Source organism: Rhincodon typus, chromosome 10, assembly GCF_021869965.1.
Source record: "Rhincodon typus isolate 14 chromosome 10, sRhiTyp1.1, whole genome shotgun sequence".
NCBI lineage: Eukaryota > Metazoa > Chordata > Chondrichthyes > Orectolobiformes > Rhincodontidae > Rhincodon > Rhincodon typus.
The window spans coordinates 4,231,737-4,246,624 of NC_063341.1; the positions used below are offsets into that span (position 1 = coordinate 4,231,737).

Sequence of the window (14,888 nt, forward strand, 5' to 3'; positions counted from 1 at the left end):
CACTCGAGATTTCACTCGCTCACTGACAGACTCACTCGAGATTTCACCCACTCACTGACAGACTCACTCGAGATTTCACTCACTCTCTGACAGACTCGAGATTTCACTCATTCTCTGACAGACTCACTCGAAATTTCACTGGCTCACTGACAGACTCACTCGAGATTTCACTCGCTCACTGACAGACTCGAGATTTCACTCGCTCACTGACAGACTCACTCGAGATTTCACTCGCTCACTGACAGACTCACTCGATATTTCACTCACTCTCTGACAGACACACTCGAGATTTCACTCACTTACTGACAGACTCACTCGAGATTTCACTCACTCTCTGACAGACTCACTCCAGATTTCACTCACTCACTGACAGACTCACTTGAGATTTCACTCACTCGCTGACAGACTCGAGATTTCACTCACTCTCTGACAGACTCACTCGAGATTTCACTCACTCTCTGAGAGACTCACTGGAGATTTCACTCGCTCGCTGACAGACTCACTCGAGATTTCACTCACTCACTGATATACCCAAGATTTCACTCACTCACTGACAGACTCACTCGAGATTTCACTCACTCTCTGACAGACTCACTCGAGATTTCACTCACTCACTGACAGACTCACTCGAGATTTCACTCACTCTATGACAGACTCGAGATTTCACTCACTCTCTGACAGACTCACTCGAGATTTCACTCGTTCACTGACAGACTCACTCGAGATTTCACTCACTCTCTGACAGACTCACTCGAGATTTCACTCGCTCACTGACAGACTCGAGATTTCACTCGCTCACTGACAGACTCACTCGAGATTTCACTCGCTCACTGATATCCTCAAGCTTACAGTCCCAGAAGTCCTGAAGATCGCACTCACGTACTGACAGACTTCCCTCATAATTTTACTGATAGACCCTGTCCAGTTTTCACTCACATGGAATGAACATGCAAACACATACAAGAGGAGCAAAAGTAGACCATTCTCACCTTCAGAGATAGTAGGAACTGCAGATGCTGAAGAATCTGAGATGACAAGACGTAGAGCTGGATGTACACAGCAGGCCCAGCAGCATCACAGGAGCAGGAAGGCTGACGTTTTGGGCCTAGACCCTTCTTCAGAAAATGGGTCTAAAAAAGGGTCTAGGCACGAAACGTCAGCCTTCCTGCTCCTCTGATGCTGCTTGGCCTGCTGTGTTCATCCAGGTCTGCACCTCATCCTCACCTTCAAGCCTGTTTCATCATTCAATAAGATCACGGATGATTTGTTTAGTGTCTCCAATCCCACACATTCCCACCTACCCCTGATAGCCTTGGATTCCCTTATCTAACCAGACTCTAACCACCTCTGACTCAGTTGAGACCTTACTAGCTCGCTGATGGACTCACTAGAGATCCGATTCACTAGCGGACCCATCCCAGATCTCACTCACTCATGCAGTTAGTAACTCCTAGCCCTTGCTTGGGAGAAAAGAGAGATGAGTTTAATGAAAAGAAACAGAGATCCACCGAGATTCATTTATATTTCTTTATGGTGTACAGAAGATATTCTTTCTACAAGCCACGTGACAGTCCCTTACATTAAATATGTTGCTGAGAAAGACATCCCTTGGTTTCTGGAACTTTCCATGAGCTGAAGGATTCCTCGTCGCATGAAACACTGAGAGATGTCGGTACACACATTATGGAGTTTATCCTCACACATTGAAAAAATTTATTAATACAGCGTTACGTAAACATGACAATGACTAAAACGGTGGGATATTTACAATGACAGGAGGAATCACATGGTAAAAGTGGACTATATTCTATGAAGTTACGCCGTTCTCTAACCCACTGCACAATCACTCTAACCATGTTAACATTAGCTTTCAGATAGCATTTTTTTTTTCATTCCAGTTGAAACCTCTTTTCTCCACGAGATGTGCTGCAAATGAACACTCTCCTTGCACCCCCGTTCTCTGATTTACAGGACCTCCCTCCCCAGTTCCCCTTCAAGTGCCTCCCATCGTTGGGTTACAGTCACAGAGTCACATGGCACGGAAACTGGCCCTTCGGCCCAGCGGCTTGGTGCTAAACAGAGCTTTGCGCCACACAGAAGGGGTCAGTGGGGAGAGAAGGGGGAAGGAAAGGGGAGGGCATGGGAGGAAAGGGCAATGGGGTGGGGGGGGGGGCCAACGGGAGGACATGGGATTGACGAAGGTGGAGGAATGGGCGACGAGCGAACGGGAGTGGAAGAGTGAGGAGAGGGAGAGGGAGAGGAGAGAGGGCAGGAAAATAGGAAAGGAGGGAGGGAGGAAGGAGTGGAAGGTGGTGTTTAGAGGATGAGGGAGGGGATGTGGGTCAAAAGACAAGAGATGAGGAGCCAGAAATCTCAGTGCTGGCTGTTTCCACTCCAGCTGGGCCAATTAGAGAAGGTGTCACCACAGACCAATGAGGATGGGCTAACTCTCGCTGTGCAGGGATGACTGTAGCATCCAGCAATAGTTTCGGACTCTGAGCCAGAGCCCAAGGAGGGGCGGAAAAACAGGCAGCCGGTAGTTTCTTAAGACAACTATAAACACAGCGAATGGCATCTAAGTTTACAAAAGAAATCCCTTTCGAGATACAGGCATTAATGGCAAAATTAGCCCTGAATGCCCATCCTCTAGAAAGGAGCAGTTCACTCGATCCTTTTTGAGGCCAACGAAGGGTTAGCCATGTAGGTATAGAGGACTGGGGAAGGACAGCACATTCAAGGACCTCAATGAACAGGCTCAGAATCTTTTACTGAAATCGGGCTTGTTTCTCCTGGGTTTCAGGGGCTGAGTTCAAACAATCAAAACACCTCGATGGGATCTAAACTCTGGATTATGGGAACAGATCTCTTGCCTGGTGGGATCTAAACTCTGGATTACAGCAGCAGATCTCTCCCCTGGCAGGATCTGAACTCTGCATTACAGCAGCAGATTTCTCCCCTGGCAGGATCTGAACTCTGGATTACAGCAGCAGATTTCTCTCCTGGCAGGATCTGAACTCTGGATTACAGCAGCAGATCTCTCTCCTGGCAGGATCTGAACTCTGGATTACAGGAGCAGATCTCTCCCCTGGCAGGATCGGAATTCTGGATTACAGGAGCAGATCTCTCCCCTGGCAGGATCTGAACTCTGGATTACAGGACCAGATCTCTGCCCTGGCAGGATCTGAACTCTGGATCATGGGACCGGATCTCTCTCCTGGCAGGATCTGAACACTGGATTATAGCAGCAGATCTCTCTCCCGGCAGGATCTGAACTCTGGATCATGAGAGCAGATCTCTTGTCTGGCAGGATCTGAACTCTGGATTACCAGGTCTCGAGACAACTTGGTCAGTAACATAGCCATACCTCCTAAAGTCCATTGAAGTCAAACATACAAGGCTGCTTTCTCCTCAAACAGTAGAGTGACAAACACATTCCTCATCAACAGCCACTTCCTACAGAGCTGTAACAGAGCTGGGAATGAGGATTGACAGGAATGTAGTTATACCAGGGACCCTAGCCTTTGTTCTATGGAGGGTGCATTGGCGCTAACACCCAAGCACATGCCTGCGTTTATTGCCCCCTCCCCCCAAACTCTGGTGTTTCCCTGGTCAGGCTTTGAGGCTGACAAGCAAGAAACTGCTCCTGATGTCCACTGCGTGTGCGCACGCGCACACACACACACACACACACATACACAGACACGCACAGATGCACAGACAAGCGCACACACACACAAACACACGCACGCATGCACACACATACACACACACGCGCGCGCGCATGCACACACAGACATGCACACACACACAGACACACACACACACAGGCCCTTGCTCATCCTGACTGGGCCGATGAGGAAATTACAAGACTGACAGGTGACTTTATTGAAATGCACGAGATTCTTAGGGTGAGGATTCTCCCCCAAGGGTGCTGCCACACCAAATGAGCTCCTCCAGCAAGTTCTGTTTTGTTTCAGGTCTTCAGCGTGCTTTTTGTTTTAGTAAGATTCTTAGGGCACTTGGCAGGCTAGATGCAGCGAGGCTGTTCCTCCTTGTGGGAGAGTCTAGGACCAGAGGGCATCATTCCAGTATAAGGAGGTTAGAGCATTTAGGACAATGGTGAGGAGGAATTTCCTCTCTCAGGGAGTAGTGAATGTTTGGAATTCTTGACTGCTGAGGGCTGTCGAGGCTGGGTCGTTAAGTATGTTCAAAGCTGACATAAAGATATTTGCGATCAGTAAGGATTATGGGGATAAAGCAGGAAAATGGAGTTGGGTTGAGGTCAGCTATGGCCAGCTGTGAAGTGGATGGAAGGGAGAGCTGGGAGAGATCGAATCAGCCCACCTGAACCAGACAGCTTATGCACCAAAGCTGCCAGTCGGTGGTTGGGGAGGTGGGGGGGAGGTGGTGAGTGAGCCACTGCGTCCGACATTGCTCCTGGCTTCATGGCATTATGAGCCCTCTCCCTTTCAGCTGGTAGGCCGGGCCCCTTTCCCCCTCCTACCGACTATCATTCTTCAGTCAATGTGTCATCTTCAGCTTCATGGGCACTTGACCCACAGTTGCTTTGCACTGGTTAACGTTCTGGGAAGTTAACCAGGCCTCCTCTGGGTGTGGACAGTGTTCCCAAAGTGACAAATCCACCCCCAACAACCTCGGTGTCTTTCTCTCCCCTCGACAGCAACACCCCCGCCCCCGAGAAAAGAAAAGATCGCGCCTCATTTTCAGCATGGAGCTAGGAGAAGATTCGCAATTTCGAATTTGTCACCGAACTATGCGAAGAAATGGGGTGGGGTGCGTTGCTGGGGGAGGGAGTCACTGTTCGATGGCGGACGTGGGTGCGGGAAGGAGTCGGGGCACCCAGACTCCAATCGCTTTCTCCAGCCGATGCCATCAGCCTGCCTTGTGCCCGTTGCTACTGCACGGTATCTACCAGGGCTTACTCACAACAAAATGGCTGCCAACACAACACAGGCATGTGGAAAGACCCCTGAGGTCTCCCTTCGTGCCATCCTTCTGGTGCCTGCAACTTCAGACGCTTGGGGCAGACATGGTCGCAAAGCTCACTCCAAGTAATTATCCTCCCCTCAACACCCAGTTTGGGAGGGCGCTCCCCTGGACGCCTGTGCTCTCGCAGTCCTGGAGATGGATTTCTGGATCTCATACAAAGTGTTCTTCCTTCAGCGGGGAGAGGTGAGGTGGTGTTTGGGTTGGCGGTGGCAGGGGGTGGGGGGGGGGGGGGGGGAATGGGGTTTGGGGTTATAGGCCGTCTCAGTCCTGTAGTTTCTGGTGAGAGTTCGGAGCAGCTGCTGGAACTCTGCTCACTTTGGCCTGTAGGCCCGGGACACAGTTGCAGCCTAACTACCAACGCAGCAAAGTTCAGCCAAGAGACTTGGGGTGGGGGGTGGGTGCTGCGGGTTGGGGTCTTGAACTTGAAGCACTGCCCAAATGTTATCACGTAAGAGAAGGGAATTACTTCTCCCAGTGCAGTCTGTGACTGATCCGACCAAATGAGCCTCAAAAGATGAGATTGACAACAGCAGTTTATCCTCTATCCGGGAAGGTTCGATGTTTCTACCTCAGAGCCTGTGTTGAGCTACAAGGGGTGAGGTGTGTCTGTGAGATTCTAGTCCAACCTTGTCTTGGGCCGCGAACCTACAAAAAGGCGAGAAGGGTCTCTCAAACACGAATAACGTCACTTGAATAAACGGGTGCACAATACATACTCAGTGTCTACTAACAGCATATGGTTGGTTGCAGTGACAATGCCAATGTGGAGGGTGATCTTCAGTCAATACATTATCACAGCTTTTTTTTTTATCTTTCACAGTTAAATAACCAGCACTTTGAAAAAAAAAACACAAGTTCTTATGACAGCAGTTATTTACAACATAAAGCCTTCTCAGGCTGGGCTTTCAAGACTTGACAACAGTTCACATGGGTTTCAACTAATTGCTAAATTAACTGCAAGTCGCGATAAGAACTCAAAAATCAGGACTCGTCCTCACACAAGATACAAACGAGGAAGGCTAATGAACAGGACGGTTCATAACTTAAGTGCACCGAGTGCTTCATTAAATAGTGAAAGCTGGAGAACGGAAGCCAGCTCTCACAAAAGTCATTCCGATCGGGCCGGTGAAGTTCTCGATTCCGGGTTTCCCGGGGCACGGAACCCAGTGCCCGGTGGGGCGCAGAATGTCTGCACCCCACCTGCCCTTACCCACCTCCCCCCTGCCCCCCTGCGCAAAAACGCCAAACCCTGGCCCCAGTCGAAAAGTTTTAACCTGCGTTCCGCCCGGTTTCACCCTTTGCGTTGAAGAGGTTTGACACTGGCTCGGTCGGGGTGGTAAGGAGCGAAACACCAGGGGGAGGGGAGGTGGGGGGGGTGCAGATGGGGTGGGTGGGTCCACTTCTGCACCCGGTGAGCTAAGGGCCACAGTTTTGCGAAGGGATGCGTGGCTTTCCGATCCCCACCCCTCCTCCCCGGGTCTGGGTCTTGCAATTTTTGACGCCGAATGCACAATCCATCGCTCTAGCTGAGACAGGTTTCGGATTTTCCAAGAGGCGGGGTCGGGGGAGGGCTAAGTGCGAGTCATCTGTAAGGAGCCGTCAGGCTTCTGAAATGAGTGGGCATTATTTTGCCCGCATCGATAACGATGGACCATTCGGAACACAGCGACGTGGCTAACCACAACAGTCTAAAACACTCAGCACGACTAATTGCTAGCGAGTGGCGGTAATGGGGAGGGGGTGGGTTATCAATGATTATCGCAGTCCAAGCGCTTGTAGGACCCCAGGTTTCGTCTGTTGCTTTCAGTGATGTTGAGTAGAGCTGTGGAATGATATTCAACTGTTGGCTGTCGGGGCCTTCTGGGCAGCTCTGCTCTTTCCGGCGTTGACAGTGAGCCCTACTTCATGAGGTAAAGTAGGAATTCTGCATGGAGTAGAGCCGATCTATGGGGTTTCCTATCCGAGCCTGCATGGAGCTTGCTTCGTTGGTTGCCAGGAGGCAGTCACCTAGGCTGTTGAGCGATGTGTCGCTGTCCATGTCATGGAAAAGGGTCTCGTTGCCTGAGGAGAGAAGAGAGGACAACATCTCAAGATCTGTGCGACCAGGAGTGGAAGGCACAGGAAGGGCAGCCCTCTGAAATGGGAAATGCAGCCCATCGCCAACCTCCATCCACACCCACGCTTGACAACAGAAAGGAAAGGCTTGCAGTGGTAGAGCGATTTCCTTAACCTCAGGACCTGTTTATACAGCCAGCAGCAAACTTGCACAGAGTCAGACCCCGCAAACGGCGACCTGTCTGTTAATCTGTCTTTTCTTTCGTGCGTCCAAGGGAGGAGGGTATCACTCACTTGGCCAGCATTTATTGCCCAGGCCTCACTCTCCAGTTAAGGGTCAACCATATTGCTGTGGCTCTGGAGTCCAACCTAAGCTACAGCAGGTAAGGATGGGATATTTCATTTCCTAGATGACATTGGTAAACCAGATAGGTTCTTACGACGATCATCAGAGATCATATGGTCACCGTTAGGCCAGCTATTCATTGAATTTAGATTTTGCTATCTGCCACGGTTGGAATCAAACCCATATTCCCAGAACATTAGCCTGTGGCCATGGATTGCTAGTCCAGTACGATGGCTACCCACTCCCTTTGGAAGGGAAGTGGTTTGAGGGAGAATTATTTGCCAGGACTCCAAGGAAAACTCTCCTTCGGTTAGTGCCATGTCCACCTGACAGGGCAGATGAGGCCTTGCCTGAAAGCGCATATGCACTGCTCCCTCAGCAATGCGCTGGGCTGTCATCCTCCATTGCACGCTCAGTCCTGGAGTGAAAATCGAACCCACAACTCTGTCTAACTCAGAGGCAAAAGCATTAGCCACAGAAACAGGCCTGGCAGGCCAGAAAATAGGAGAGGGACTAGGCCGTTCAGCTCTTTTGAATCTGCTCACTATTCTGTGTGAACACAATCCCTGCTCCCACTTTCTCCTCCTACCCTCTGACACCTTTTAGCCCTAAAAACGACATCGAACTTCTTCTTGAAAACTTCAATGTTGTGGCCTCAACAGTTTCACAGAATCATCTCAGTGTGGAAACAGGCCCTTTGGCCCAACAAGTCCACCCAGACCCATCCCCCTTTTAACCCCTCTAATCTAGGCATCCCTTGAACACTTTGGGGCAATTTAGCCTGGACCATCCACCCAGCCTGCACATTGTTGGACTGTGGGAGGAAACTGGAGCAAACCCACGCAGACATGGAGAGAATGCAAACTCCACACAGACAGTTGCCCGAGGGTGGAATCGAACCCGGGTCCCTGACGCTGTGAGGTAGCAGTGCTAACCAATGAGGCAGAAAATTCCAACAGGCTCACCGCTGTCCGGGCGAAGACATTTCTCCCTATTTCAGTCCAAAATGGCCGACCCCATATCCTTAGACTGTGACACTCAGGTTCTGGACTCCCTGGTCTTTGTGAACATCCTAACCTGTCAAGTCCTGTTGCAATTTTATCTGTTTCTATAGAATATAGGTTCCTATAGATTTATTCTGGACTCAATCCATCTCATCATTTAAAAAAAGGGAACAAGGAGCTAATTAGTACATTCTCAAGTTGCCTGGCAGTGTGTTTTTTTTTAAATTCTTTCACAAGAGTCGCTGGCTCAGCCAGTGTTTATTGCCCATCCTAATTGCCCCCTGAACTGCTTTCTAGAGAGGCTGCAGGTTCATGATCAATTTGTTACTTTTTTCAGAAAAAGCATCATCGTTGGGCAGTACAGTGGCTCAGTGGTTAGCACTGCTGCCTCACAGCGCTGGGGACCTAGGTTCAAATCCGCCATCAGGCAACTGTCTGTTTGCACATTATCCCTGTGTCTGGGTGCTCTGGTTTCCTCCCATAGTCCAAAGATGGGCATGCTAGGTAGATTGGCCATGCTAAATTGCCCATAGTGTTCAAGGGATGTGTAGATTAGGTGGGTTATAGGGGAATGGTTCTTGGTGGGATGCTCTGAGGGTCAGTGTGGACTTGTTGGGCTGAAGGGCCTGTTGCCACACTGTAGGGATTCTAATGTTGAGAGGGGGAGGGGGGAAAGAAAAAATAAAATTCTCTCGGGGAAATGCCAATGGCCATCTTGGGAAGTGCCTGGCTCATCTCCAGCAATCTAAGCTGAGGGGTAACTGTTGGGCACTGTGCTGGGGAGAGTTCTCTGTTCTTCATCAGGTACTGCCAAGCCCCTACCCTCTACACCTTCGTCTTGGTGAAACATGTACTTTGGAAGAAAGCCCTCGGTACTCCAGAAAAATCACCCTCGGCGATGTCACGGGCTACCTTTCGATAATGCCTGTCTCACCGTTGAGATTTCCCCAGAGTGTTTTGCAGTCCACAGAGCGAAATGCAGTTACTGACAAAAAAAACCAAACTGTGCACAGCAAGATCCCACAAACCGAATCATCTAGTTTAGTCATCTTGGTCGAGGGGTAAATATTGTGCAGGATAAGGTGTGTGTTGGGGTGGCCGGGAGCAGAATTTTCCCACCTCTTATTCAAATGGGAATTTCGGATCTATTGAAGAGGATTAACAATGTATGGAAAAGATGGGGCCGGTGGTGGGGGTCTGTAAGCGGTACGCTCGCCACAGATCGGAAACGGACAAGGGACAGGGTTGCCAATGGCAGGTGTTCAATGAATATTCTCTGGAATTCGGTGATCAATGGAAGGAGTTGGTGGTTCCTGGGAGACGTTGTTTTCCTTCATTGCTCAGTCCTTTGACTATAGAGTTGGGGTGTAATGTTGAGGTTGTACAGGACGTTAGTGAGGCCTCTTCTGTGTCCAGTTCTGGTTGCCCTGTTACAGGAAGGATATTATTAACCTGAAGAGGACTCAGAAGAGATTTACCAGGATGTTGCCGGGAATAGAGGGTTTGAGTTATAAGGAGAGGCTGGGACTTTTTTCACTGGAGCGTAGGAGGTTGAGGGGTGACCTTATAGAGGTTTGTAAAATAATGTGGGATATAGATAAGATGAATGGCAGGTGTCTTTTCTCTAGGGGGTATTAGGGGGCATATTTTTAAGGTGAGAGGAGATAGATTTAAAACGGACATGGGGACAATTTTTTTTTACGCCTTTTTGTGACCTGGGGGTCGGATTGCAGTGGAGGGCCAGCTAGCCTGGAAGCTGACAAGAAGTATTTCTGTTTCCTCTTGGCCCACAAAGAGTGCTGCAAAAGCATTTAACTCTTCAGTTTTCCTCCCCATTGCCTCAGGTTTTCTGGGAAACACAAGGGTCCGGCATTAAGCTGAAGATGGAGCTAAAATGTGGGGCATCTGAACCTTATTAAAATATTCAAATGAGCGATTTGAATGCAGGGGATGGATTTTACTTGCCAGCCCTTCGGCCAACCAATTCTATTCCATTAAATCCAAAATTGGTCAACTCCAATTTCACAGTGTCAGTTAGGGTTTGGAGACTTTTAACATATTACATCCCACCTGCGTTTTTTTTCCAAAATGCATTCACAGGATGAGAGTGTCACTGGCTATTCCCCATTTCCTACTTGTCCAGAAAGAGTCACACGTAGGCCAGACCAGGTAAGGATGGCAGTTTCCTTCCCTAAAGGATATTAGTCAACCAGATGGGTTTTTCCCGAAAATCAACAATGGATTCATGGTCATCATTAGACTCTTAATTCCAGATGTCTATTGAATTCAATTTCCACCATCTGCCGTGGTGGGATTTGAACCTGGGTCCCCAGAACAGTACCTTAGTCTCTGGATTAACAGTCCCGTAATAACAACTCAAAGTCATTTCCTCCCCTAAGGGCTGAGCAGCCTTTTTGTTGAGAATGAAAATTCCTCTCAGTGTACTTTGCAAACTACCAGCACCCCAATTGGATCTCTCAAAGGGAAGTAGTCTTCAGACATGCCTAGCTCTTCAAAGATTGTGAAACAATACCTCAAAGTATTTACCTGGCTTCATAGCTCCAAAGTTCAACCTTTGTTGTTTTGGATAAACCTCCCTTTCTTATTCAGGCCTGGAGTCGCAAAACTCAATATTACTTGGACATGTCAAACTAAACCGATCCCTGTAATCTTCAAACCCATCCTCAGACACCAGTCTGTCCAACTCCTTTTTGAAGAAGCTAAGCTAAGCAATCACTGGTTAGACCTGAGCGATTAGTCCAGTTCTGGGCACCACATCTTCACAAGGACTGGCACTATGAGGTGGGTAATGAAAGGCTCTGAGAGGACATAGATAGGGTGGTAGAATGGGTGGATATATGGCAGATGAAAATTAATATGGAGGAACATAAAATGATCCATTTTAATGGGAAAGGCAATGAAACGCAGTACAAAATGAAGAGTACAATTCTAAAGGGGGTACAGGGACCTGGCAGTGAATAGGAACACAATCTGTTTCAGATGGCAGGGGGCAGGTTTAAGAAACCACTGAAGCACAAGGGGTCCTGGGCTTTAGAAATCAGGGTAGAGAGTACAAAAGCAAGGGTGTTCTGATAAACCTGTGTAAAAATGTAGGCCTCGACTAGAGTTTTGCCTCCAATTCTGGCACTGCGCTGGGGAAGCTATTGGAGACGATGCAGAAAAGTTGGAAGAGATTGGTTCCAGGGGTGAGGAACTTCAGTTACGTGGATAGGTCAGCAGCAGGGAGGCTGTCGCTCCTGGAGAAAAGGAGGGCTGAACAGAGATGTTCAAAACCGCAAGGGGGTCAGGGCAAAATAGATAGGAACAGTCCTTCCTATCAGAGGTAGGGCTGGAAAAGCGGGGATAAAGATTCCATTGAAGGTTCTGCCATGACTTGGAATGGTCGGTCTGTTATTCCGGGATTTAATACGAGGCTTTTGCTTTTTCGGAAAAAAAAAATTTGGCTGAAATCTCAAGGAGAAAGAAGCAGTCACCATAAGGGTGCATATGGTCTCCCGGCATCTGAGGAGGAGTGAGGCCTTGTCGAAAAGGATCGGTGCTATATCCATTCTGTTCAATAGCCAGGAGCTGCTGTGGAGGCAGGCTTGTATAAGGGTTCATCATCGTTTCCATTCCAGGGTTATTGGAACTGTTCGCTGGGACTGCACAAGAAAAAGAAATAAAGTGAAATGATTGTCACACAGCAGTACATTCTATCCAGCTCCACACTTGTACGAGGAAGTCCTGATAAACCCTTCTGTTTTCAACATCGCTAGTCTAGGCCTCCTCTGACGGCCGGTATCGGGTTCCGGGCATCACTTCAGGTAAGATGTCAGGGAGGGTGCACAGGACTAGGACCGGGGACTTCAGCTACAAGGTGAAATCTGAGTATTTGGGGCTGTTGAGCGAAGAAAGCTGAACGGAGACTTAATGGACGGCTTTGACAAAACCAAACAAACAGCAACTCATTCCTCTGGCTGATCACAAGGTGACACAGATTTATGGTAATGAGCAGTCACTGAATTAGTGATAGAGCCCCTTTAGCCCGTTGTGACTATACTGGCACTCCGCTAAAGCTATCCAATTAGTCCCTGTTTTATCCCGTACCCCTGAACATATTCTTCCCACAACCAATTGATTTCCTATTTGAAGGTTATTAATTATAACATAAGATGATAACAGCTCTTGTTTTTGTTCCCCCTCCCCCCCCACCGCCCGGTTCATTATGCTAATTATCTGCACCTTCCAATGAGCAATCTCTGCCATTAGAGACAGTTTTGCCCTGATTTTCCATTTCCCCCTTTTATTCATTCACGAGATGTGGGCATCACTGGCTGGGCCAGCATTTCTTGCCCATCCCTAATTGCCCAGAGGGCAGTTAAGAGTCGACCACATTGCTGTGGGTCTGGAGTCACATGTGGGGCCATAACAGGTAAAGATGGCAGTTTCCTTCCCTAAAGGACGTTGGTGAACCAAGATGGGATGTTTCCTGACAATCCACAATGGATTCACGGTCATCATTAGATTCTTAATTCCAGATATTTTTATTGAATTCAAATTCCACCATCTGCTGTGGCAGAACTTGAACCTGCGTACCCAGAACATTGTCTGAGTCTCTCAGAATTAACAGTCCAGCAATAATACCAATAGGCCATCGCCTCCCCTGTGATTTACTTGACCAAAAGCTTTCACGTGATTTAACACCTCAACCCAACTTCCTCTTAACTTTCTTAGTTCAGTGGGGAACGGACCCTCCACAGGACTGAAATCCTGGCCCCTTCTTGGCATTCTCTCTCTCTCTCTCTCTCGCTGTAACATGGGGAAAGAGATCATTCCCGTAGTGAGATGGTGCGATCTGGAATGGATAGGGTTGGAAACATGTTCAATATAACTTTCAAAAGGGAATTGAGAAAATAAATTGATGGGAGGGGAAGGGAGACACAAAAACAAGGGAGTTTGACTTTTCAAAGCCTTTTAACTGCGCTTGTCACTATTAAAGACGTGTGTACACAGCGCTCTGGACTCGCTGTCCTTTCCTTACTTAGACTGGCTTCCCCCCATGCAAAAGGCAGCAAGACTCCACCAGTCTATCACCATCCCTTTCACTCCAGCTCCAGACTCAGTGCCTCATTCTTAGAGATCCTCCTTGAATGTATTCTCTGTTCCTGTAGCCCTCCTTTTAAAATTGCACCATTTTATCAATCACACTTCTCCTCATACCCTCAAAATGCACCACTTCATATTCCCCTCCAGTAAACTAATCAGCATTTGTGCCTGCCACCCATTCCCTTGTATATATTGGCTTTGTATCTGCTACATCTCCTCAATGTTTACTATATTTTCAAGCTTTGAGGTATCTACAAACTTTGAAACGATGCCCCAAAACGTTGATGTCATTTGCTCAGAGAGGTAAAGTGCAGTAGGCATGTAGGCAACAGCCCTGTATACCTCCCTCAATTTTCAAAAGCAAGTCTCTGCTTTGCATCCCTTCCTAAATATTGATTTGAGCTTTTCATCTTCTGCGTTAAGAATGGGGCTATGCTTATGCAAACAAGCCGATTATGTGTCATTTTGTGAAACGTCTTTCAAAAGACCACATACGCAACATCAACTGCACTACCCTCATCAAACCTCACCTTTACATCATCTGGGATGATACTATGGATTTAAGAGGTGTATCTTGTCCTGTTTTTTTTTGGGAAGAGAGTTTTTTAAGGCAGAGGATTTAAGCAGTTGACCAAAGTCCCAGTGTAAACAGCTTGTGAGGCCTTGATTTTTTTTAATAAGTTGGAACAATAGAGGCAGCCTGAATGGGTGTGGTCAAACTCTCAGAGAACCAGGATTTTCAGTTTTGCTTTTTAGTTTTCAGCAGTAGTAGTAGTTGCTAGGATCTCAGCAGAGTTGGAAACTGCAGTAAATCTCTCCCGGCTGCTACACTCTCTCAGAACTTTCTCGATTTTGTCTTCCTCCTGGGCTGCTGGAGTTGCATGTGAGACAATTTGTTTTATGAATTTGTCTTTTGTAAAGTGTGTATTTATGGGATGTTAACTCTATTGGAACAGTTAATTAGTAACAGTTACTGTGTCAGTAAAGTTATTCTAATTCCTTCTTTCTTTTGTTATATTTTAACCACAGTGGATGAATATAGTGTGTTTTGCTTTAAATCCAGTAGTTTGACCAATTGAACTGCATCTGGGATGCAACACCTTGCATTTACCTTTAAAATAAGAAAAGGTTTAGACTATCTTTTCAATATATTGAGGAGGTTTGATCTGGTCCATAAAACATCAAAGAACATGCTCATGGAGATAACAAGAACTGCAGATGATGCAGTCAGAGGCAACACAGTGTGGAGCTGGAGGAACACAGCAGGCCAGGCAGCGTCAGAGGAGCAGGAGAGTCAATGTTTCAGGTCAGGATCCTGACGAAGGGTCTCGACCCGAAACATCAACTTTCCTGCTCCTCTGATGCTG

The 14,888-nt window shown here is 47.9% G+C and overlaps 1 protein-coding gene across 1 annotated transcript in view; it reads right to left on the bottom strand.

Annotated features, from left to right (window-relative positions):
* Positions 1-6,479: 6,479 nt before the first annotated feature.
* Positions 6,480-14,888, bottom strand: part of LOC109918964 (LIM homeobox transcription factor 1-alpha-like) — a 308,155-nt gene continuing 299,746 nt past the window's right edge. The window contains exons 7-8 of the mRNA XM_048601533.1: positions 11,910-12,077; positions 6,480-7,071 (exon numbers count right to left, since the gene is read on the bottom strand). Of these exons, the coding sequence (XP_048457490.1) occupies positions 6,914-7,071; positions 11,910-12,077 (326 nt within the window). The 3' untranslated portion in view covers positions 6,480-6,913. The remainder of the gene's footprint in view (positions 7,072-11,909; positions 12,078-14,888) is intronic.